The sequence below is a fragment of the Paramormyrops kingsleyae genome, chromosome 14 (assembly GCF_048594095.1).
Source record: "Paramormyrops kingsleyae isolate MSU_618 chromosome 14, PKINGS_0.4, whole genome shotgun sequence".
In the NCBI taxonomy this organism is placed as follows: Eukaryota; Metazoa; Chordata; class Actinopteri; order Osteoglossiformes; family Mormyridae; genus Paramormyrops; species Paramormyrops kingsleyae.
Genome location: NC_132810.1, coordinates 23,432,730 through 23,458,186, shown reverse-complemented (window position 1 = coordinate 23,458,186; position 25,457 = coordinate 23,432,730). Strand labels below are relative to the sequence as shown.

Here is a 25,457-nt window from a genome sequence, read left to right as displayed (position 1 = left end):
AGTAATCTAATTAGGGAGTTGCAGCGAAAACCCACACACCAGCCCTTTCAGGATAAGATTGGCCACCCCTGCCCTAAGGAATGACTAAAGCAGTAAATTATCAATTGGGGGATAATTCTTTAAATGATTTTGCCTTCATTTTTCTTGATTTAGTGGCCTTAATCTATTTCAGTTTTCCTCTTCATAAATCAATGCACCTTGTTGAGCAGAGTGAAGTGCTTTGATTACTGTAATAGAATATAAATTATCATGTTTTAGTTATATTTATTTATAATTTATTTATTTGTTTTCCCATAGATATTTTGCTTTTGTTTAGGAGAGAAGATTTTAAAAGAAACAAGAGAAAAAAATTGTTATAATGTAATATAGTTGTCTTATATTAATGTTCTTGTGGTTTGTGTTAGTAGAACCTATTAAAGACATAGGAACTGTATATGCACTTAAGTATTTATTTATCGCAAGTGATATCGTCATTGCAATACTGAATAGCGTTATTCATATACATTTTCCTCATATCGTGCAAGCCTATTCATCATGACATGCTGTTAAACAAATTGGCAAATTATAACATTCCCATACACACACAGAACTGCTTTAAATCGAGTCACTGACAGAAGTGTTTGCGTGTGAATAATTTACTATCCCTACTTAAAGCATGCACACTAGGAATGCCACAAGGGTGAATTTTAGGACTGCTGCTTTTTAGTATATATATATTAATGATCTTCCATCTGTGTGAAATGATGTTGATATAAAAGTGTACGCTGATGACACTGTATACTCATGGGAAAAGTGTGACAGAGGTGGCTATGAAACTAACAAAGGAAATGAATAAGGTTGTTGAATGGCTGCACAACTCACATCTTACCTTAAACATTGAAAAGACTGTAACCATGTTTTTTGCAAATAGGAGCAAACTTAGGGATTGTCCTGACATCTTAGTAAATGGGCAAAAAATAAAAAATGTAGAACAGTTTATATATTTGGATGTTACCCTTCATCCAACTCTCATTTTAAAAAATTAGGTAACACACTAAAATTTAATCTTACAAATTTTATACAAATAAAGTCTCTTCAAGTATCTCTCATCATGTATGTATTTAAATGCAATGATTATTCCACATTTTTATATTGCATTACAAGTTGGTCTCAGGCATGTAAAACAACCCTAAGACAGCTTTAAATTTTGAAAATTACTTCATAAATCATTCATAAAGCTGCTGCTCCTCCTTTGAAAAAATTGTTTACACTTTGCTCTGAAAAAACAATATGAGCAACTCGATCGGCTATAATGATCCCCACAATGTAATAAAAACCTGTTATCTTGATATACTGTCTTTTTTCATTATTGCTGCTGTTTTCTCAAAGAATTTCCCCATTGTGGGATTAATAAAGTCTAATCTAATCTAATCTAATCTATCAAATTGTAGGAACCATTTTTCAGGTCCCCACAAAGATTAAAAAATTAAAAAGTCTTGTATTTTGTTTTGGTTAGTTATGGTTAAGGTTAGGGCTGGGTAGGGCTGTCATGTTGAGATTGGAGTTTTCCCCCATAGAAATGAATGGAAAGTCCCCACAAAGATATAATTACAAACCTGTGTGTGTGTGTTTGTGATATGCAGCATTGGTAGATATTTGTGAGAGCTGGGGAGAGCAAACTAGTTTTGCAATATGGGAATGATCGTGACCTTAAAAGTACTGTTGCTGCACCTTTGTGTGGCAACCTGAACTTTACGAATTGTAGTGATTAGATGAGGTGGGATATGGGGTTGAAATGTTTGCATGATTTTCTGACCTGTATTGCATACACCATTTACATCTTATTCTGTCATGTATTTCAGTTCATAACTCGCTAATTGTAATTCAGTTCATAAATCTAATTGTAGAAACATGAAAAAAACTCTGACTAAATCCGTAATCTGTCTTCTTTTCAAAACATCCATTGTCAGAAGTGTTAAAGTTTTTTTAATTAGGTTAAATAGGCAAAAAAGTAAACCATACCACATCACCTTTCTTTGTTTTAGCTGCATTGGGGGCGTGTAGTGCCGGCCTCACCTGAAGATCGCTATTCGCATTCTAAATAGCCGCATCACCGCGTATTCAAATCGCATTCACATGGTAATTTGATTAACAATGCAACGGTGAACCGCGATCCAGATACATCCCCATCAGTGCCATAAAGGGGAGGGGGGGGTGTGGCCAGGTGTGAATGGCTCATGCATACACATGAGAGCTCCTATATACTGTAGTCAATGGAAGGGGACCAGAAATAGTGACATGAGTTACCTTTTTCTTATTTATTTATCCAACTGAATGTTGCAACTACACCATTTAGTCATCTTCATGTAGCCAAGACTTTGGTCTGGGATCAAAACAAACTTCCACCATTGCTTACTAGGTACTTTTATTATAATAATAATAATAATAATAATAATAATCAATACTTTATTAATTAATTGTCTTTACACCTCCCTCTTTGTAGAGTAAGTTGTCTGTGAAGGGCAGCCACCCATAGCAGCACCCAGGAAGCTTGGGTTTAAGGACCTTGCTCAAAGACCCACAGACATGCTGAGGCTGGGTTTGAACCGGTGACCTTCTGATTACAGGCACACAGACGTAGCCCACTGAGCCACATGCTGCCCCCAACGCTTCTGAAAGTGTTCCAAACTGCATTTTGCAATGTCTATACTTTGATGTTAAATTACAAACTTCACATAATTCTGGCATATTTACAAAGTACACTAAGATTAAAATGAGTTTAATGCCAAAACAAATATATAAGAAATAATTTATTTTCCATGAATTAAGTTTATGATATTGAATGAAATGTGTGACCATGCCCCAGTCAGTGAATGTGTGTTCCCTACCCCTAGACCCCAGAGGGTTAACGTGCTATCTATCTGCTCAGGGACTACGGGGGGAATTACCAATACTTGGTAAAACCTGGTACAATAGATCTTTCCTTGTTTTATACAAGGTTAATGTTTTATTGGGCAGTGTCCCTTTTTAAATAAATAAATAAATAAAATGTAAAAAAATGTTGCTGTTTGTTATTATTGGAAGCTGATGCTAATCAATACTACTACCTCACCTAGCACCTCTGAGCTACCTAACATCAGAGCTCAGCCAAGGAGGACACCATTAATGTTTAATGCCAAACTTTGAAATTTTGTATCAGTTTCCAATCAAACACCAAACTGTTTTCATAGGATTTCCCTAATATGCATGAACAAGTACGGTAAAGAAATAGTTAATATACATCTATGCACTGACCTTTTCCAGGGAACGAAGAATGTTTTGCCTCTCCTTAAGCTTCTGAATACTGATAATAATCTTGTGTCTTGCCCCTTTAGTAACATTCTGCAAATAAAAAGAATTCTTATAACCAATACAGTAACCATTGACAAAACTACAACATTGTGCTACATGCATTCTTTAACCTGTAAGAGGCTATTACATGACAATTGTCAACATATTCTAAGGTTCATGAATTTAGATGTAACAAAGGATTGTAGGTCAGTCCTCCTTTTGCTTTTGAATCATTAGTTACTCGAACACAGTGACCTATATCTGTTCCATGAGAAAGGGTATAGTCTACGGCAACACAAACATGCACTTGCTCATTTGAACTCGCGCAGTGAAAATTCAGTGAAAATTCAAGGCACTAACCTGGGTCTCCAGCTGTTGTTCTGTGAGTGACATCATTTCATCATAGGTCATGGTTGAGAACAGAGATGCATACTTGTGGAGGCGGAGACTTTTCAACCAAGCCGGTACATCTGTAGAATACCCAGAAGAGTTATAGCTTTTAAAAGGAAGAATTATGAAATTAAATCAAACTAGCCAAAATCTCACTTTAACAGAACTGATAATACACTTCTATTAAAAGTACTAGCAAGGAACTGGTCATTTCCATATTGTTCAGATACTTTGTGTCCAGAGAGGCAGAGGATAAATCTGCTTATTTATTGCAATATATTTATAAATCAATAAGAAACAAAGACAATATATGTACCAAAGATAATTGTCTGGCTTACAGTACAATTCATGCGAATCTCTGATACATATTGTACACCAACATTGTTAGATTATTACTTCAAAATATATTAAATTTACATAAAGTTCTTTTGAATCTGTTATTTTTACATTAATGTTACAATGTTTTGAATCATTAGTTACTCGAACACAGTGACCTATATCTGTTCCATGAGAAAGGGTATAGTCTACGGCAACACAAACACGCATTTGCTCATTTGAACTCGCGCAGTGAAAATTCAGTGAAATTTCAAGGCACTAACAAATGGGTGTCTCCTCCTTGGATTGCCACCTTATCGTGGTGGAGGGGTTTGCGTGCCTCCGTGAACCTGGGGGCTATGTTGTCGGGGGCAATAGCCCCTGGTAGGGTCTCCCAAGGCAAAAAGGTCACAGGGGAGGGGCCAGACAAAGAGCAATCCAAAAGAACCCCATGAAACAGCTTAAAACCAAAGTCCCATTTCCCTCGCCCGGACTAGGGTCACCGGGGCCCCACCCTGAAGCCAGGCCTGGGGGAGGGGCCCGTTGGCGAGCGCCTGGTGGCCGGGCCTTGGCCTGTGGGGCCCGGCCGGGCATAGCCCAAAAGAGGCACGCGGGACTGTCCTCAGGTGGGCCCACCACCCACAGGGGGAATGTCAGGGGTTCGGTGCTTTGTGGATCGGGTGGCGGCCAAGGGAGGCCCTGGCGGTCCGATCCCCGGCTGACAAAACTGGTTTTCGGGACATGGAATGTCACCTCTCTGGTGGGGAAGGAGCCTGAGCTTGTGCGTGAGGTTGAGAGGTATCGACTAGATATAGTCGGGCTCACCTCAACACATAGCTTGGGTTCTGGAACCGATCTCCTGGAGAGGGGCTGGACGCTCTTTTACTCTGGAGTTGCGGCGGGTGAGCGACGCCGGGCTGGGGTGGGGCTATTGGTGGCCCCACAGGTCGGTGCATTAACAACGGAGTTTACCCCGGTGAACGAGAGGGCTGTTTCCCTGCGCCTTTGGGTCAGGGATAGGTCTCTGACTGTCATCTGCGCTTATGCGCCGAATGTCAGTTCGGAGTACCCGGCCTTCTTGGATTCCCTTAGCGGTATGCTATTCGGCGTGCCAGGGGGGGATTCCATCGTTTTGCTGGGGGACTTCAACACTCACGTGGGCAAAGACAGTGTGACCTGGAAGGGGGTGATTGGGAGGAACGGCCTCCCTGATCTGAACCCGAGTGGTGTTCTGTTATTGGACTTCTGTGCAATGCATGGTTTGTCCATAACGAACACCATGTTCGAGCATGAGGGTGTCCATAAGTGGACATGGTACGAACATGCCCGGGGCTACAGGTCGATGATCGATTTTATAATCGTATCATCTGATCTGCGGCCTTCCGTCTTGGACACTCGGGTAAAGAGAGGGGCAGAGCTGTCAACTGATCACCACCTGGTGATCAGGTGGCGGGGGAGGAAGCCGGTCAGACCTGGTAGACCCAAGCGTATAGTGAGGGTATGCTGGGAACGTCTGGCAGAGGCTCCTGTTCGCTGGAGCTTTAACTCGTGCCTCCGGCAGAATTCCAACTGCATGCCGGGGGAGGTTGGGGACATTGAGTCTGAATGGACACTGTTCCGGACCTCCATTGTGGAAGCGGCCGTACGGAGTGTGGTCGGTGCCAGTCGTGGCGGTAACCCCCGTACCCGATGGTGGACACCAGAGATGAGGGGGGCCGTGAAGATGAAGAAGGAGGCTTACCGGGAATTATTAGCCCGGGGGTCTCCGGAGGCAGCTGACGGGTACCGGCAGGCCAGGCGGAACGCAGCTCGGGCGGTTGCAGATGCAAAAACCCGGGCGTGGGAGGAGTTCGGTGAGGCCATGGAAAGTGACTTTCGGTCGGCCTCAAAAAGGTTCTGGCAAACCATCCGGAGTATCAGGAAGGGGAAGCAGCTCCTGGTTCCTACTATTTATAGTGGGGGGAGGGGGGGTGCTGTTGACCTCAACTGGGGACATCACCCGGAGGTGGAAGGAGTACTTTGAGGACCTCCTCAACCCTGCCTCAGGTACATCTACGCACACTGCCTTTGAGACATCTGAGGGCACAGAGCCCGAGGGTGCTGGGGGGGGGCTTGCACATTACTTGGGCTGAGGTGGCCAGGGTGGTTAAAGAGCTCCGTGGTGGCCGGGCCCCGGGGGTGGACGAGATCCGCCCTGAGTACCTGAAGGCTCTGGATGTTGTGGGGCTATCGTGGCTGACATGCCTTCTCAACAGTGCGTGGAGGTCAGGGACAGTGCCGCTGGATTGGCAGACTGGGGTGGTGGTCCCCTTATTTAAGAAAGGGGACCGGAGGGTGTGTTCCAACTACAGGGGGATCACACTTCTCAGCCTCCCTGGGAAAGTCTATTCCGGAGTACTGGAGAGGAGGTTGAAATCGATAGTCCGAATCTCGGATTCAGGAGGAACAATGCGGTTTTCGTCCTGGCCGTGGAACACTGGATCAGCTTTATACCCTTGCAAGGGTACTGGAGGGGGCCTGGGAGTTTGCCTATCCAGTCTACATGTGTTTTGTGGATTTGGAAAAGGCTTACGACCGGGTTCCCCGAGGTGCTCTGTGGGGGGTGCTTCGAGAGTATGGGGTCCGGGGTCCGCTGTTGTGGGCGATCCGGTCCCTGTACGAACGGAGCAGAAGCTTGGTCCGCATTTCCGGTAATAAGTCGGACGTGTTCCCGGTGCGTGTTGGGCTCCGCCAGGGCTGCCCTTTGTCATCGGTCCTGTTTATAATATTTATGGACAGGATTTCTAGGCGCAGCCGGGGTGTTGAGGGTGTCCAGTTTGGTGGCCTCAGGATTGCCTCGCTGCTTTTTGCAGACGATGTCGTCCTGTTGGCTTCATCTGCTGGGGATCTTCAGCATGCACTGGGGCGGTTCGCAGCCGAGTGCGAAGCGCCGGGGATGGGGATTAGCACCTCCAAGTCCGAGACCATGGTTCTCAGCCGGAAACGGGTGGTTTGCCCTCTTTGGGTTGGGGAAGACGTACTGCCTCAAGTGGAGGAGTTTAAGTATCTCGGGGTCTTGTTCACGAGTGAGGGTAGGAGAGATCGGGAGCAGGATAGACGAATCGGAGCGGCGTCTACAGTTTTGCAGGCGCTTAACCGGTCCGTCGTGGCTAAGAAAGAACTGAGCCAAAAAGCAAAGCTCTCGATCTATTGGTCCATCTTTGTCCCTACCCTCACCTATGGTCATGAGCTATGAGTAATGACCGAAAGAATGAGATTGCGAATACAGGCGGCCGAAATGAGGTTTCTCCGCAGGGTGTCTGGGCTCTCCCTTAGGGATAGGGTGAGAAGTTCGGATATCCGGGAGGGTCTCAGAGTAGAACCGCTGCTTCTCCACGTCGAAAGGAGCCAGTTGAGGTGGTTTGGACATCTGGTGCGGATGCCTCCGGGGCGGCTACCCGGAGAGATTTTCCGTGCATGTCCTACAGGGAGGAGGCCCCGGGGCAGGCCCAGGACTCGCTGGAGGGATTATATCTCTCGGCTGGCCTGGGAACGCCTCGGTGTCCCCCCCGAGGAGCTGGTGGAAGTAGCTGGGGAGAGGGAGGTCTGGGTGCCTCTCCTGAAGCTGCTGCCCCCGCGACCCGAACCCCGGACAAGCGGCAGATGATGGATGGGTGGATGGTTACAATGGATGTTATTAACTACAGATTCATCTCCTTCATGATTCAAGGGTTTAAATACAGTATATACAGATTACATAAAGTCATTATAGACTCTGCCCATCATGAGATTTGAAACAACAACATTTCAATTAAGCCCACAGAGGTCTACTCCATTTAGTAAAATGGCAGTACATTCATTCATGTCCCAAAATCACATACAGGGTTGCATTATAGGGTCGCAATGTCCATCACTGGGAACACACACACAATGGGAAATTATGGAACCCTATTCCATACACTGGAGAACCAAAAGACAGAGCAGGATCCATCAACCAACCACAGCCCTGGAAGTTTGAGGCTACAGAACTACCCACAAAGCCAACATGTCTCCTCTACTCCTTTTTTGCTTATATTTTTATATTTGAATCTGAAAACCATATTGATCTGCAACAAGAAACAACACCAGAGACTTGCGTAAAACAAAGAGTTCCTTATAGACTCACCTCTCATGCCACTGCCCTCCTCATGGAATGTGCTGCGGTGTACTGCACCACCCATGCCAGAACCTTCCTCCAAATGCTCACTGCCCCCGCTTCCTGAGGATGCCACACTGCTTTGGGGGGAGAGGGGGGCATGGTCGGAGGCTGGGCCACGGACCCGCAGATCCTCCTGAGACAGCCAAACATGGCCCAGGGCCTGGCTTGCAGTACCACTTATTGGAGGTGTCAGGGACACTGAGCGCTTCAGGGGGCTGTGCTGCCCACCAGACAGGACTGCAAAACAGACAGATGCCATATGGCACCCTTTCTGTGAGAAACGGGTTCTGCCAAAAATATCTCACAAGTTTGTGTCAAAAACTATGCATAACAGTGCACGAGGCCCCAACTGAAACTGACAGTGAACAAAATCATACACACTGAATGGACAATTTGGACTTCAACAGGCAGCTTGAAGGACAGCAGCACAGTCTTGAACAGGAAAAGAATTCTTTTGAAACAGGTCTGGGTACAATTTTTTAAAATCCTCTCTAGCTCAGGGGTCACCAACTCCGGTCCTGGAGGGCTACGATCCAGTAAGTTTTCTATCCTACCTGGCTTCTGATGAGCCACACTAGTTCTCAGGTAAATACCAGGAACAGGTGTGGCTCATCAGAAGCCAGGTAGGATAGAAAACTTACTGGATAGTAGCCCTCCAGGACCTGAGTTGGAGACCCCTGCTCTAGCTGTTCTAAGTGTAAAGAGCTGATGACTAGCTTGCTTGAAAAGCAGCAAACCGACAATTAATTGACATATTTCAGTGAATCAGAACTCAACAGCAGCACTTTAAAAAATATAAAGATTCTACACATCTGTTATTGCGGGGAATGACTGTACAAAGATTGCACTTGCAGTTTTATTTTAACTACAAATTTAATTTCCTTATCTGCTTTTATTCCATGCTGGGCTCAGAAAAAGAAATAGTTTAAAATATGCATTGAATACAGACGTTCCTCTACTTACGAACTTCCAACTTACGAACTTTAAGACATACGAACGAAGAGGACTGTAAGTCCAAATCATGTTCATTGGGCTCCCATTTCCTGTCCGCAACATCAAATTTTTTTTTTACATGCACCAATTCCGCCTAGTACGACTTCTGGCTGATACTCCCGCTGCGCGGCAGTGTAGTGTGTGAACTCCCAGCATCCTAGTTCTTAGTACTATACTATACGTATACCGTTAAAATGATGTTGAATATTTCAAGACTTATGAATATTTCAAGATATTCCAGAACGTATCTCATTTGTATGCAGAAGAGCATCTGTACTGTGGGAGGCTAATCATTGGGGTTGAAATTTTGGTTGAGGTCCAAAAGGTCTTTAAGTTATGCGGAAAGCCCAATTAAAAATTCAGTACTGCAATATTACTTTATTTTTGTATTTATTATGTTATTTTAGTCATAGGCTGAAGTGTTCCCTGCAAGTTTACAATGGTTAATGACCCTGGTATCCATACTCTGCATGACAAAGCATACAATTCATTCTAGACATAAAATATTCATGTACTGTATATGCTTATGTGTGTCATAAACAGGCCTAAGTCAGGGGTATTTAAGATAAAAATATTTAATGTTAAAATGCATTTCATATGACATATGACATTTCATATGACTAAAGAACATGGATTTAGAGTATATTACTGCCATGACCAGCAGGAGGTAAATCGATGGCACAGACTTGGGTTTGAGGGGTGTTTTGCATTACCAGGGTACATGAGCAGCAGCCTTGATCACCAGCATGCAGTTGCCATGGGTTATAAAACCCAGCTGACTCTTATTAGACTCATCAATGTCATGGTTTTAATAGCTATTGAACTGAATGGCTGCAATAGAAGAAAATGTGCATCAGCCAACAATATGCGGAAAAGTTATATCATCACATAAGCAGGGGTCATTACTAATGAAAATCCTGATGCAACACAGAGCCCCAAACATCAGTGAGAATAGTTTTACAAATTCATGCTGTCCACCACTTGAAAACATGATGAAAGCAGTGATCATACTGTAATATTTGGGACAGACCCAGTACAGCACATCAGCCCCTAAGTGAAGTACAGTGAAAGCAGCATGCTTTGGGGACACTTCATCTCAGATGCTATTGGGAAGCTTTTTTTGCAGTGTACAGGTATTGAGGTATAGAGATGTAAAGGATAATAAAAAATTAGTCTGATAAGGACTTAAAACTTGCATAAGGACATTAGCAAAAAGCACGAGTCCAAAGCTACATTGTATATCTAGCTGACAAGGCTGCTGTCTCAAACATCAGGGAGTTCACAAAACTACCAAGCAAAAACAGCTCCAAACTGAGAGGAAAAGAATTCACAAATCATTCTTTTACAAGCAAACATCTTTTCCTCATAAGTGTCGATTATTCAGAAGCATCAAAGCTCAAGTATCAAACCTTGTGTCAGTAAATGTGTATCTCAAATATCTCAGCTCAGTGCAAGTCCATTCCCAGAATAAAAATAATTTCAAAAAAATCTTCCTATCAAACTCTGGTTAATCCTAAAAAGCATTGGCATCACATTATAGAAAATATTCAAGTGGAGGAGAAACGGTATAATCCCCAAGACATATATAAGCAAATCTGTACAAGCATAATGCTTTGGAAGTCTAAAAATCTTTCACCTAAATACTGCAGTAACTATTCAGGTTCTATAACAGAACAACTATCTATAGTCGAGTGCTGGCTAAAATAGGTGACCAGCTAATATTACAAGTTCCAGTCCCTAAATATTAGCCATTTTCCTAAATACAGACTCCACAAAGCATACCATACATGGAGAACAGGGCCTGAATGGTATGTGTTGCCCACTGTTTAAAAGGGTGGTGGCCAGCCAGATGGTGTGCTTTATTTTACTAGTGGCTCTTATTCAGTTGTGAAATAAATTACCTGCACCTATTTGCTCTAGATTTTAATTCATTTTAACTTTTAGCTGATCAAATCTACTTTAAAAGTTATTTATCAGGATTATTTTCCCCAGGCCATTATTTTAATAGAATTAATTTTATGTGGGGGAACAACATTTATTACTATTATAGGTAATATCACCTCAAAAAAAGTTTTATTACATACAACAAACTCAAGTCTACTGTGCTTTTGTCATGCTGAACATCCAAGTAGTCAAAAATAAAGAAGGATCTTTTCCAACAGAGCTTTAAATGTCTAATTTATATCCTCAGCTGTTTCCATCAGCAAAAAGATCCTTGCATTCTTGGCTGAAAATATCCAGCTCTAACCACAGATATGTTGAATCTAAAAGTTCCTGTTGCACATTCTTTATTCTATAGCATATATGTAATTGTAAGTTAATGATGTCTTGATTAATATTTCCAATGTTTAATGAGTTTATTTCCCACATAAATTGAGGACATCGGCTTTGATTGAAGGTATTAGCTACACCAGAGCACAAAATAGTGCCAAAGGTGTGGGTAAAGGGAGAATGTCCTGAAGAAATAATACAGCTACCAGTTTTTCAATAGTATCTGCAGAGACCTTTGCAGTTGCATCGCTTTATGGAAAATCAGTGCAATTTTTTCTCAGAGTTTTCATGGTTAAGTAGGCAATGTAAACAAAATCAGAATCACATAAGCTAATTTAATAGCATTTATTGTGATGCAAACAAGTGCTTTTGGCTTCTCTGGAAAAGAAAATGGAAAATGAGCTTGACTTACTAGTGATGGTCCCACTGCCAGAGCCCACCGTGTTGATGGTAGAAGGGAGAGAGGAAGCAGGGTAAAGAGGGAGGTGCCCATTCTCTGTGCTCTGCTGCTGCTGCCAGCTCCCTAGAGCAGAATCCCGGGAGCTCTGCCAGCCGTTGAGCCGATCGTCTGAACCGTAACGCTGATGATGTGGGTACAGCTGAGGATGCTGCTGGTGGGGTGTGGAGGACCGCTCCAAAGAGTCCCCAGCTCCTCTCGCTGCAACCCGCTCCTCAAGGTGATTGAGCCACAGCGCAAGTGCTGCCCGGTCCTCCAGGGAGGTGGCAGGATGGATTAGGGCATAAGACAGCAGCTGCCGACTCTCCTCCAGGTGGCGCCCATGCTCAATGGTGTGTGCCAGGATTTTGGGGAGCAGGCACATGTATTCCCCCTTGGCTTCCACATTTCCAGGCTTCAATAATGGGAGATGGCTCAGGACTAGAGAGATGACCCTTTCTTTGGGCTCAATTTGCCATTGGCTTATCATCACTAGAAAAAGAGAAAATATGAGCAGAGCCATGTTAAATACATAAACCTGACAGAATTATCAGAGCACAATGTGTACACAGCCTGCAATGAATGGTTGTCAACCAATAGCATAACACTACAAACAGTTGCAATAAAGTACAGCATCAATAAAAATCTGACTACACCTGCACAAAACCATAATTCTATGTTTTAATCTGTATGTGCCTGTAAACTACAATGAAAGAGTCAAAATTTGAGGTATCTGGATTCAGCCAGTATTTAAAAGATGCAGAGAGGGTGGGCACATGAGTTCTGCATGTGTAGTTCTCAGTGTCAAGACTGAAGGCAATATCATGGTCTGGGATGGTTTTGCTGGTGAGACAGTTGGCGATCTCACAAAACCCATGGCAATCTCACCCAGCATGCTTCAAAGGCATGCCATTCCATCAGGATTACAGCTGAGTGGCCTTTCAAATGTTCAACAAGAAGACCCAAAAAACATTAAAAGTAATGTAAGTATCTGGCAAAGAAGCAAAGGAAAGAACAACTCAAACCAATGACCTGGCAAGTCCAATCTCCAGACCTCAATCTTGAATGCCTCATGATAGTGAATCAGGTAAATGGTGGCTGTATTGAGGAATCCAAGATTCATTTCAAGTTTATTTGTCATATACACAATTATACTCTGTACAATGTGCAGTGAAGTGCACAGTTGATTAGTGCCATACTGTGAAAAGATCACATAGGTTTAAAACACAATACATACCGTATTAACAAGCACAACTAGAAAAGATGCTGTAGAAATTACAGTATTGAATCGTATCCCTACTCGTCCCTCACTCTCTAACGTTAATGAGTTCAAGAATAATTGGATGATCAAGTGGAAATGTAAAAACCAATAAATGTGTTTTTACCTGTATGTCCTAATCATGACTGATAACTCAGAGACAGTAATTGTTCCCAACCAATTTGGTATCGATACCAGCTGACAGTCACATACTATTGATTTTCTCAATACAGCCAGGTTCTGCAATTACTATGGATATTATCTGTATCACCAGAAGCCTTGTCTGCTTTAAATAAATCATTTTTAATGGCCACAAATTTTACATCCATATATGTGTATAGACTGGGAGGAGGCAGGCTGAGTTCAGTCTGGGGAATACAATTGATGTACAACTGTAATTCACCAGGCTGGCACTATGTGTGAGGTTATAGAAAATGAATTAACACCTTTGAGATTTGAGAATTCAACAGTGTCATGGATAACTGCTTAAATGTGGATAAGTTCAGCAGGTCTTCCTTTAAAGGCATGCATGCTTGCAAAGCCTTTTGCTTTTACTTTCGGAACATTGTGGCGCTCTAGTTACAGAAGAGAGTGCATGTTTCATATGGCCAATTGTGGACAAGGTGTGGGATCAGAACTAAATGAAAGAGAGTGCATCAGGGCCCATACACAGTCGGTGTGCTGAAATGGTGATCACTGCTCATATGATGCTGTATTGCTAAAACAATGTTGATTTCATTTGAACTATGCGGCCACCTTTACCACCAAATATTTTTGTCTTTATAACTCAGTCATTTTAACCATAAAGTGAATACTAAGAACAATTTTAAGAACAGCCCACAGAAAAATCTCTCCCACATCCCATGACTTCATTTTTAGAGCTCAAAGGAAAACAAGCATTGTCTTTTTTGTGCTGTGCCTTTGATACTGTTCCTGTATCATCTTTTTGATCATAATGCTGCCCTTTCCTTGCCCATAGCATGAGTGAGCTTCACAGTAAAAAGCTTTGCACTTCCAGACAATTCTGAAATCATTCAATACAATGGCAGACTCCATTTTTCCAGACTTAAACCCTAAGAAAACAGTAAGAAGGAAAGTTATTTCTAAGAGCCCCTTTATCAGATGATGGAACTCAACCATTTGCCTTGGTTTTTCCAGAGTACAGCTCTGTTCATTTGACATTTTCACACTGCACTCTCATCATCTGTCAGGGTCTTAGAAGAAAAAAAAAAGGACCCCACACACGAGCAGAACAGAGTGCAAAATCCCTGAGAACGACAATCACCTTAGTGTTCAAAAACTTCCCTTTTTATGTTGGAACAGCAGAACCTCTCCATTGTTAACACTAAATGATGATTACACTTTTACAAACCCCTGTGGGAAAATTCTCGTTTTGTCTCCCATTTTGGCATCTTGTTCCCAGGTGAGAGCAAACATAGCAGTGAAGGCCAACTACCCGTGGCGGTGCCCAGGGAGCTGGGGGTTAAGGATCTTGCTCAAGGGCCCACAGACATGCTGAAGCCACGTGGCTTGAACCAGCAACCTTCCAAATTCAGAGACACAGGCTTAGCCAACGGAGCCACATGCTGTCCCCAAACATACGATGTTTAGAATGTCACATTTTGAAACTAGCCTTGACAGACTGATAAAGGAAAAAATGAACAGGACTACAAATATCCTAGCACCTCATTGATAGATTAGATAGATAAGTTTCTTTTCTAATACAGTTAACATAATACAGTGGTACCTCAGTTCTCAAACTCATTAGAACTCGATTTTCTTAAAAGTCGAACCACCCAGTTCAAAAAAAGTTTTTACCTAGAACTCGATCTGAATCTCAGGAGTGAAACCGTGAACGCCGACCTAAGGTAACTTGTACGCGCGGGGAAATGAGTAACACGGTACGTCTCTCAGCGGAAACATAGGGTAATGCTTCAGTCTCAGCCTCGCATTCGTTGTAATAACATCGTGCATGTTTACACTAGCTGAATACATACATTTAGACAGTAAAAATACATTTAGACAATGATAGACAGTAACAGTAATTATTTATATAATAAAATACACTTAAAAATAGATTTCTTATTAATTATTTTTATATTAATAATAAACCATTAATACATTTAATTATAATAATATTGTTGTGCCGAGCGGGGACAGAACAAAGGCGCAGATGTCAGGGTATTGGGGAATATGGGGTTTAATTACAGGTAAGGCAGGCAAAACGCAGACGGACAATACAATGACCGAACTGGGGAAACAAACTGAAACGCGGACTAAATACAGAGGACTAATGACAACAACCAGAAACAGCTGATCACACGGCGATTCCACATGGGGTTAACGAGGGGGCGTGGCACATGGAAGGAGCGGACGATCGGGGCAGGACACATTGTTTTTTTTTTACTTTACACATTGTTTGGATGCATTTATTGGTGGGATCTGCTGCTATTTATCCACAAGAGGGTTGGTGAGGCCAGACACTGGCATTGACCAGTGTGGTCTGGACTCTGGCCTAGCAGTCAGCATTCCAGTTCATCCCACAGGTGTTCAATTAAGGTAGTCAAGGCTTTGTATAAGCTAGTCAAGCTCTTCCACTCCCATCACAGCAAACCAATTTTGTACAAACCTGTTTGTGCATAGGGACATTACCATGCTGAAGCAGGAAAGCATGAAGCACAAAATTGTCAAGAATGTAAAATGTAGCACAAGGGTGGATTGCCTTCTCTGGGAGCCCTAGACTGACATGGGCCATTTGAGCGATTTTTTTGGAGCCAGAAGAGAAATATGACAGATGATTAATCAGAGGGCAGGGTGCCATCAGAAAAACTTACTGATCAGGGTGGGGGCAGGGGTGCTGTTGGTAAAATTCACCGATTTGGGGGAGGGGGGCATCAGGCTGGCAGATCAATTGGCCAAATTTAAGAAGTTTAACTGTTCCATCTTTTGTTGTGATCCTAGCCTGTAGCCTAGTATATCCTATGCTAGGGCTGAATGATTTATCGATTTCAAAATTTGAAACAAAGTGATTAGCAAACTGCAGTGGCTCCAATTCAGGATATGCATTATACAGCAACGTCTAACCCAGGGTTTAAAACGGTCATGAGAATCGCATGCCAGTCATGCTCACCAAGCAGGACTGGCCCAAGGCAACAGTGTATACACCCTCAAACACATATGAAACCCAAGGAAAACATTACATTTTCAAAGAAAAAAAAATTTGATTCCACTGCTGAGCTATATGTCAATTACCTAACTATTTCATGTTCAAAGACTGTTTACAGAAAGATCCTATTATTAGGGGTCCAAGCAGTATCCCTATCCCTACAGGATCCCTATTATTTTTTTCTTACTGGAATTGTTTTATTTTTATTACTTTATTTAACAACGCAGTTAACACATTCTTTTATGTTTGATTTTTCTCTGCTGATAACATATATAAGAACATAAGAAATTTACAAAGGAGAGGAGGCCATTCGGCCCATCAAGCTCATTTGGAGAGAACTTAACTAATAGCTCAGAATTGTTAAAATCTTATCAAGCTCTGATTTAAAGGGACCCAGGGTTTTAGCTTGCGCTACCAGGAAGACTATTCCATGCTTCCTCAAATTCATTTTAAAATGTTCTCCTGCTAATTTCCACTTATGGCCACAAGTTCTAGTATGTAAACTAATTTTGAAGTACAGCATCCAGACTTGTAAGAATCTTATATACCTGGATCATGTCCTCCCTTAGTCTCCTTTGCTCAAGGTTAAACAGATTCAGCTCAGCTAACCTCTCCTTATAAGACATTCCTCTAAGACCAGGAATCACTCATAGCCCGACATTGTACCCTTTCCAAGGCAGCAATGTGCTTCTTAAGGTATGGTGACCAAACCTGCACACAATATTCAAGGTGGGGTCTTACCAAGGAATTATATAATCGTAGCATCACCTCCCTTGACGTAAACTCCACACACCTAGAGATGTAACCCAACATTCTATTGGCCTTTTTTATTGCTTCCCCACACTGGCGAGAGTGGGAGATGGAAGCATCAACATACACACCAAGGTTTTTCTCATAATCAGCTACCTTTATTTCAGTGGAACCCATAAAATATATGTACTTTATATTTCTGCTCCCTGCATGGCTTACTTTACATTTATCTATATTAAATTTCATCTGCCAGGTATCAGCCCAGTCGCTAATTAAATCAAGATCCCGTTGTAGCTTCTCCACTGCTAGATCAGTATCTGCTACACCACCCACCTTAGTGTCATCTGTAAATTTAACCAGTTTACTGATCATTAATGTAAATTAGGAACAATAGTGGTCTTAAAATTGAACCCTGTGGTACCCCACTATGAACGCAGGCCCAATGTGATATTGTGCCTCTAATAAACTACTCGCTGCTTCCTGTCTGTTAACCAGATTTCGATCCAAGCTGCTACAGTTCCTAAAATCCCTGCAGGTTTGAGCTTAAGCAAGAGCTGTTTGTGGGGGACAACATCAAAGGCCTTCTGGAAATCTAAGCAGATCACATCGGAGGCCTTTTTGTGATCAAGTTTTCTTATAGCTTCCTCAAAGAATTCAAGTAAATTAGTTATTAGAGTTATTGGAGGATCTACCTCTCCTAAATCTATGTTGGCTATCCCTCAGAATATTATTTGAATCCAGGTAATCTACCATTTTCACTTCCATTTTAGCTCCCATTATTTTTCCAGTATTCTAGTTAAACTGATTGACCTATAGTTTGCTGGATTACTTCTGTCCCCTTTTTGAATATGGGCCTTTTCCTCCTGACTTTATTCTTAATTTCCTTAATAAAACACCTTGGTTGCAGTTTCCTAGATTTAGTTTTGCTGGAAAAAGGGATGAAGTCCACTTGCACTTGCAACAATGTGCTTTTAAAAAATTCCCATGCCTCTTCAATCGTTTTGCTATTTAACTCCATCCGGTTTACAGTTTCTAGTTTCAGTCTCATACCATTAAAGTTAGCCTTCCTAACATTGGATAGTTTTGTTTTGGACTTTGCTCTTCAGACACTAAAATTAACCTAAAATTTAACCATGTTATGATCACTACCGTCCAGTGGTTCTAAAGCCTCTAATTTTCCAATCCTATCCAGAAAACAAGACCCCTGGTAGGGGTATTAAACTGAGTAAAAAAAACAATCCTGTACTAATTCAAGTTCATTTACAGAAGAGCTGGAGACTATGTCCCACTTTATCCCAGGTAAATTAAAATCACCAATAACCACCACATAATTTTTATTACTCATAATCCTGATACAGTATCATCATATAACAATTAAGTGCTCTATAACAAACACCAACAATTAGGCCATTTGAGTTTTTAGCATCTAGTTTTATCCATACAGCTTCTATACTTTTATTTTTATCAGTGAGCTCCCTTGCCTGAAAGTTCTCTTTTACATATACTGCAACACCACCTCCCTTCTTGCCTATCCGGTCTCTATGGAACAACATATAACCATCCATATTATATTGTTCTCCATCATTGTCACTCATCCATGGTTCAATTATTCCTATAATGTCGTAAGTGTCTGATGAAATTAAAGCCTCTAAATCATGAATTTTGTTTCTAATACTCCTAGCGTTTAAATACAGACCGCAAAGGGTAGGCCTTTTACAGTGCCCACTTTTAATATTAAGTGGGGCTTTCCATCTCTCCCCACCTATATTCTTAACTAACCTCTCTGCCCCCCCAGTCCCTAGTTCAAACATTCCTCAACTACTCTACACATACGCCTCCCCAATACACTGGTCCCCCTCTGGTTCAGATGCAACCCGTCCAGTTTGAACAGGTCCCACCTGTTCTAGAAGGTCTTCCGGTGTCCCATAAACCTAAACCCCTCTTTCCTACACTACCCTTTTAGCCACACGTTTAATCTCCTTATCTCAGCTAACATAGCCTGGCTTGCACATGGCACGGGAAGTATTCCAGAGAATACCACCATGGATGTTCTGCTTCTAAGCTTATCCACGACTTCTATAAATTTATCCTGCAGAACTGCCCTCCTGCCCTTGCCTATGTCATTGGTGCCAACATGCACCACGACCACTGGATCCACCCCGGCTGGGGCCAAAAGGCTGTCTATACGATTTGGAAGGTCCCCTACCTGGGCACCAGGCAGGAAAGACACCGTACGGGACCCTCCATCACGGGTGCATACATAACTAACTACACTTCTAATAACTGAATCCTCTACTACCACAACCTCCCTCCTCCTTCGACCTCTCTGTTTTTCATTCTTCTCCCTCCCCACTTGTGACATACACACCGTCTCCCTAAAAGGCATATTATGTCTCTCCTGTAACTCCTTGTTGTGTTGGATTAGAGCTAGTTGTTCCTTGAGGTCACGAACCTTGACCATAAGTGAGTCCACTAACTTACATCGCTCACAGATTAAGTCCGACTGGACACAAACATCCAGAAGGGCAAACATCTTGCAAACACAACACCAATAACCCCATAATTACCTAACTCACTATGACTTTTAGTTGATCTAATTAACGTATAGTTAAAACAAAGTGCCAAGAACAATAAAACACTAAATTAACACTTGCGTTAAAACAGAACTTTTTAAATCATTCGACAGCATCAGAGATAACAACTTTGAACATAAACTTTTAAAATAACCAAATTAACAATTACCTACCCGAGACTAACTTCCTGCTGAACCACGTTTAACTAAAATAAAGCAAAGATGCTCTAGGGAGGCCAAAAAACCACAAAAAACCCTCTCAAAGCAGGCTACTGCCGGAGCGGGAAAAAAAAGTAGAAAATGTCCTCCCAGCCCTGACTGACGACCAAGCAAAGCTCAGGAGCAACTGCCCTTTTCCATGTTAATGTTACCGAAGTTAGATAATATTACCCCGCGAGTGTTTGTTGCGAAGGTACGCAGATAGTAACGTTGCTCGTGCGACACCCATACCTATCGATAACACTCATGATGTCCTTTAACAAGGACAGGCAAGTACTCACGCAGACAGAGAAAAAAATAAAAATAAAATGAAACAACAACCACCCACTTAACCGTACTGGCACACAAACAATGAAATATACTTCCAAATAATTCCAGTCAACCGCTTCAACATGCACACAATACAACACAAGTGCACACAGTGTCTACACCACTCCCTCACAGAGCAGCAATCCCAGCAGCCCAGGAACTTACCCTTGTGTACATGGGACTTTCAGGAAACTATTACTTTACTGAGTCTCAAATGGTCGAGTGCTGTTTGCAAATGCAGCACTTAAAATTTACATAAAAATTTTAAGCATATGAAAATAAAGTACAGTATAATAAAAAATACTGTATTGTTTTTGACTGTTAGTCTTTTAATGTTAATTGTTTAGTTTTTTTGGGAGGGATGTTTTTTGGTTCTTTTTTGTGTTTTGGTGTCTTTCGAGCGACCAGCCCGCCAAGCTCAGTTGTGTATTGGTCGGCCTTCCATAAACGTATTATTTGAACAAATTATTTGTATTTACATTATTTTAAATGGAAAAATTGATTCAGGTCACGAACTTTTCAGGTCACGAACCAAGTCCTCGAACAAATTAAGTTCATGAGCCGAGGTACCACAGTACAGTATGACAATAAAGAAAAGAAAATTAACAAGGAAGAAACTCAATAAACAGACTTGTTGAAAGAGTGGCACTTGGTGCCACAGACACTTTCTCATTAGTGCGATAACCCAAAAAGTACTTGAGGAATCCTTTCCAAACTTTGCATATGGGTTAAGACATGTTGTATGGGCGAATATCTGGACCTGTTCAAATTTTGAGACAAATGATACAATAACTGATAACTGCACTTAGTGGCAGGATAGCTATAAATTTTATCTTAGTGGACATCATCACAAAAACATTATATAAATGAAAATTTACAGAATAGAATAGAATAGAATCTTTATTGTCATTGTAGCAATGAGACATTGTACAACGAAATTAAAGTGCAATTCTCCAGTGCAAAATAAAAACAGTCACTCTGAAAGAGCCTGAACGCTACTTTCTTTTGTACCTACAAACAAACAGTTACAAACAAACTACGTATTGCACTTGTTTCCTTAGCCAGTTTTGGCATGAAACATAAGGCTGTAATGTAAACAAAATAACACTGTAGCAATGTAAACATGAACGGTGCCCTGGCTCAAATTGACCACCTAGCAGTGTTCAGCATGGTAATGACTGAGGGGTAAAAACTGTTTCTCAGTCTGTTTGTTTTGGTTTTTATGGATCTGAAACGTCTGCCTGAGGGCAGGCGTTCAAACAGTACATGTCCTGGGTGTGATGGGTCCTGAAGAATTTTCTTTGCGTTCCTGAGACAACAGGAGCTGTGAAGTTCTTCAAGTGAGGAGAGAGGACAGTCAACTATCCTCTGAGCAACCTTAATGACCCTGTGAAGCTCTTTTCTGTGTCCCGCTGTGCAGCTGGTGAACCATGCACAGAGACAGTAGACCATGATGCTCTCTACTGTGCAGCGGTAGAAGGACACCATCAGTTTCTCTGCGATGTTGTTCTTCCTGAGAACCCTCAGGAAGTAGAGTCTTTTTTGGGCCTTCTTCTGATACACTTCAGACAAAATTACCCCAATATTGAAGCAGCAGCACCCGGTAGCAGAGAACAGAAAGGGAGGCTGCAGAAGCCATCTTGTGAACACAGACGATCTTAAAGTATGGATCTTTTTCCAAACTTACTGGGAATATTGTTTAGAACAGTGGGTCTCAAAATGTGGGGTTGTAGATGTTTTTCTGAAAATACTAAAATAAAGTTAATACATATATTTTCCCCATCACCAGGCACCTTGTTCGGCAAATATTACCCACAGCAGTCCAGTAGCCAGTCGGTGAAATCCATCATGGGGATCTCAGCAACATTTATTGTGGGGGAATTTAATTATGTCACTTAGCAACAGTCCTAGACAGTGGTTACAGATGAAAAAAATTGCAGATATAGAGAACCTGGTTACATTAAGACAAGTGACTGGGGGTTTTATAAGGATTTTTGGAGATATGGGAAGTATGTATAGGGTGGGCTTGGTACAATATGTTGCAGTATTTTCATCCAGCAAAATTTATTGTGGGGGACTTCCCTCCAAGTGCCAAAATACTGGAATGTACCACAGTAAAACATATGGATGACATAAGGGTATGAAAAATCAGATATCACCCAAACCTAGTGTAGGGAGACTAGAGATAGAGGTTGGGGGTGTGAGAGAAGTAGGGACTAGATGGGGGGGGTAGCGGTGGCAGGGCGGTCTGGAGAAAACATTATCATCATGTAGAGAGCATCTAGTTATGTTGTTATGCAGCTGCATCACCAATACCAACCAATTCCACAAATTAGAACTCATTAGAAGGGGGATTACTTTTAGCCATATAGTACGTTTACTACTTCAGGACAAGTAAATTGGTCTCACCCAGATTTTTAATTAGTAGTTTAATATAAAATAAATATTAATATTTATAGATAAAATGTGTAATAACTATGTAAACTGACACAAAATTTGTCACATACACACTGAACATTTACTTCCACCAAAAAAAAAAACGAATCGAACAAACTATTGTACGAATAAATGTAAAGGCCTTTAAGGAAAACAGACTCCTACTTATCAATGGAACTTGAAGGACAGGGCTCCAGATGAATTTCAGGATTTCAGTCACCTCAATCAATACAGTTAATTTTTAGTAGAAAATATTATGCCAAGAAGCAGCCCATTAAAACAACATTCAATACTTTATACTCGATATAAACTTAGGCGTGGCCTTGATTATTATGAAAATGTTGATTGTTCTGTGTAGACCCACAAACAATTCTCAATTTTCCAAGACATCAGAGGAAAGTATTACAGAATTACTGATAACAGCAGAGGAAGAGCTAGAGAGAGCATTATCCCACCCAGCCCTGTGAGTGTGCTTAACTCCAGCTCAGCAGTGTGGAATGTGTTGGCATACCACAAGCTCTGCTGAAGAATGCACAGTTTCCAACTTGCATCCGAAACAGCACTGGTTAGACACATACTTTCTCCTTGAGATCATTCTGCCTTTACGATAACAAACACTTCCTTAAACGGCCTCCCCAGTCTTAATGTGTTCCACAGAGCAACAAAAAAAAGGGGAGGGGGGGTGGTACAGCACACGCCATGAGGAGAAGTGTACTTTACAGGACGGGAGGAAGTCACTAAAGCATAGCTTCACAAGGCTTTTCACAACAGAGTCGCATAATAATAATAATAATAATAATAATAATAAAAATAATCAAAAATGAAACTGTACACGTAGAAAAGTACAATATAGAGGAAAAATTATTGTCTTTTCTAAAACGAATTTATCAATTACCTTACCAATCACCTATCACCTGTCACGTCCAGCCCCGCCCTGCATGTCCAATCCCTGTGTTTCCCTCGGGCGTGGTCTTACCTCTTGTTCCAGCCCTCTTGTTAACCAGCCACAAGTGCTGTTTGCCCCTTTGTTTAGTCTTGTATATTAGCAACTCTTAGTCCTGTGCTTCCTGTTTCGTCATTGCTATTTGTCAGTGTCTACTACCCTGTCCTGTTTGCCTCAAACACCCCTACGTAGGTTTTGCCTGAAAGCAGCCGGCACTTGGGCCGCGCCTTTTTAACATTGTGACAGAATGACCGAATCCACTAAACAACCCAGCAGCTATAACCCAAGTCTTTATGAGTCTCCAGAGGATGGCTATGGGGACCCAGCAGAGGAGGGGAACTCCTCCTCTGGAGAGAAGATCGTTTTGTGTCAGAGTCGGAGCGGCTATGGCAGCAGGTGAACAACAAGGAAGAGGACTGGTAAGTCCCTACTGCTTGTTTGCACGACAAAGCCACTCAACCTGCTGCTTCCTCGCAGAGCGAAACAGTTCCACCTGTCACTCCTCCGCCACGAGAAGAGGCTCCAGCCTCGAGGTTCCGGGCGGAGTAATATTTTGCGCTGCAGGGTCTGTTTTTGGATGCTATTCTCAGACCTTCAGGTACAGGCCTCCCACAAGGCTGTCTCCCTGTTGGATCACCTGGACTCTGCGTTGGCAGCCATCACTCCAGCCTCCCATCCATGGGAACTGGTGGAGATCACGGAGAGTCTTCAGCTGGTGCTACTCCTGAAGGAGAGATCGATCCAGTTGTCTGATTCCTCAGCCACCAACTACCCATCTCTCTTAGTAAACCTACACACAGAACCCCCGCAGATAGTAAAGGAGAGGCCCACTACCATTGGTCCTGCCGGTTCAAAACTGCAGAAGCGGAAGCAGAGAAAGCGAGCTTAAACTCTCACGGGATCCCTGTCCCAGAGTCCTGCCTGGTCTGCAGACAGCCATAGTGAGACTATCACCACTCTGCTAATGTTTTATCCTCTGCAAGCTGTGGCCTCCTTTGATGCGGCTGATTCCAGCCCAGGAGAGACTGCTGCTCCGCCAGTGCCCAACTCGAAAGAGGCCGCCGCTCCTCCACCACCCTCCCACTTGAAAGAGGCTGCCGCTGCACCGCCACCCCCGCATTTGAAAGTGGCAACTCCACCAGCGGCCGACTCAAAAGAGGCCACCGCTGTTCTGCAGTCGCTGTCTCGTCGTGTCTGTGGCCATTTCGCCAGCATCCGGCAACTCAACCATGGTCTGGGACCCCTACTCCAAGGAGTCAGTGACCCCAGAAGGGGGTTGTTGGGGGAGGGGTGTGGCGGGGTCCTGTGAGGTGAGGTCTACTCCACCGCCTGGCCCCTTACCGGCGTTGATCTTGCCTCGACTGGACTCCACGCATCTGCCCACCACGAGGCTGCTGGTGGTTATCCAGACCTTCAACTAACCTTCACCACCTGGTAGCCGCCAGCCCTGTGCTTGATATGCAGGCTGCCGCCAGTCCTGCACCTGACATGCATGCCACCACCAGCTCTGGTCCTGACACTTTAGCTGCCACTTGCCCTGCACTCCAGAGGCCAGGACCTAAACTGGGACCCTCTGAGTATTACCCTGAGTCCAGCTCTGTGGGTCCCTATCCAGCCTCCGCAACACACCTGTTCTGAGCACAATTAGGGCTGCCGGCATCGGGGAAGATCCACAAAGGGGGCAGGCCGAGTCTCCATTTCCCAAAAGGGGAGGCGGGGACATACCATTCGTGCAATGACTGGTTCCTGCCCTGCAGGCCCCTCGAGGTCCTCTCATCCTAGTTCCTGCCCCAGTTTTGGCTCGGGTCCAATAGATTCCCCGTTGCCCATGAATCCTGACCAGGCTGCCCCAGTGGCACTACCCTGTCCTGCAGTCCCAGCAGCACCCCCCTGTCCTGCAGTCCCGGCAGTGC

The 25,457-nt window shown here is 42.9% G+C and overlaps 1 protein-coding gene across 2 annotated transcripts in view; it reads right to left on the bottom strand.

Moving 5' to 3' along the window:
- The window catches only part of samd4a (sterile alpha motif domain containing 4A), a 113,005-nt gene that overhangs the window by 68,143 nt on the left and 19,405 nt on the right, over nt 1–25,457 (bottom strand). For both annotated transcript variants that reach the window (XM_023839896.2, XM_023839898.2), the window contains exons 3-6: nt 11,868–12,383; nt 8,159–8,428; nt 3,670–3,779; nt 3,274–3,360 (exon numbers count right to left, since the gene is read on the bottom strand). In XM_023839896.2, coding sequence (XP_023695664.2) covers nt 3,274–3,360; nt 3,670–3,779; nt 8,159–8,428; nt 11,868–12,383 — 983 coding nt within the window. The remainder of the gene's footprint in view (nt 1–3,273; nt 3,361–3,669; nt 3,780–8,158; nt 8,429–11,867; nt 12,384–25,457) is intronic.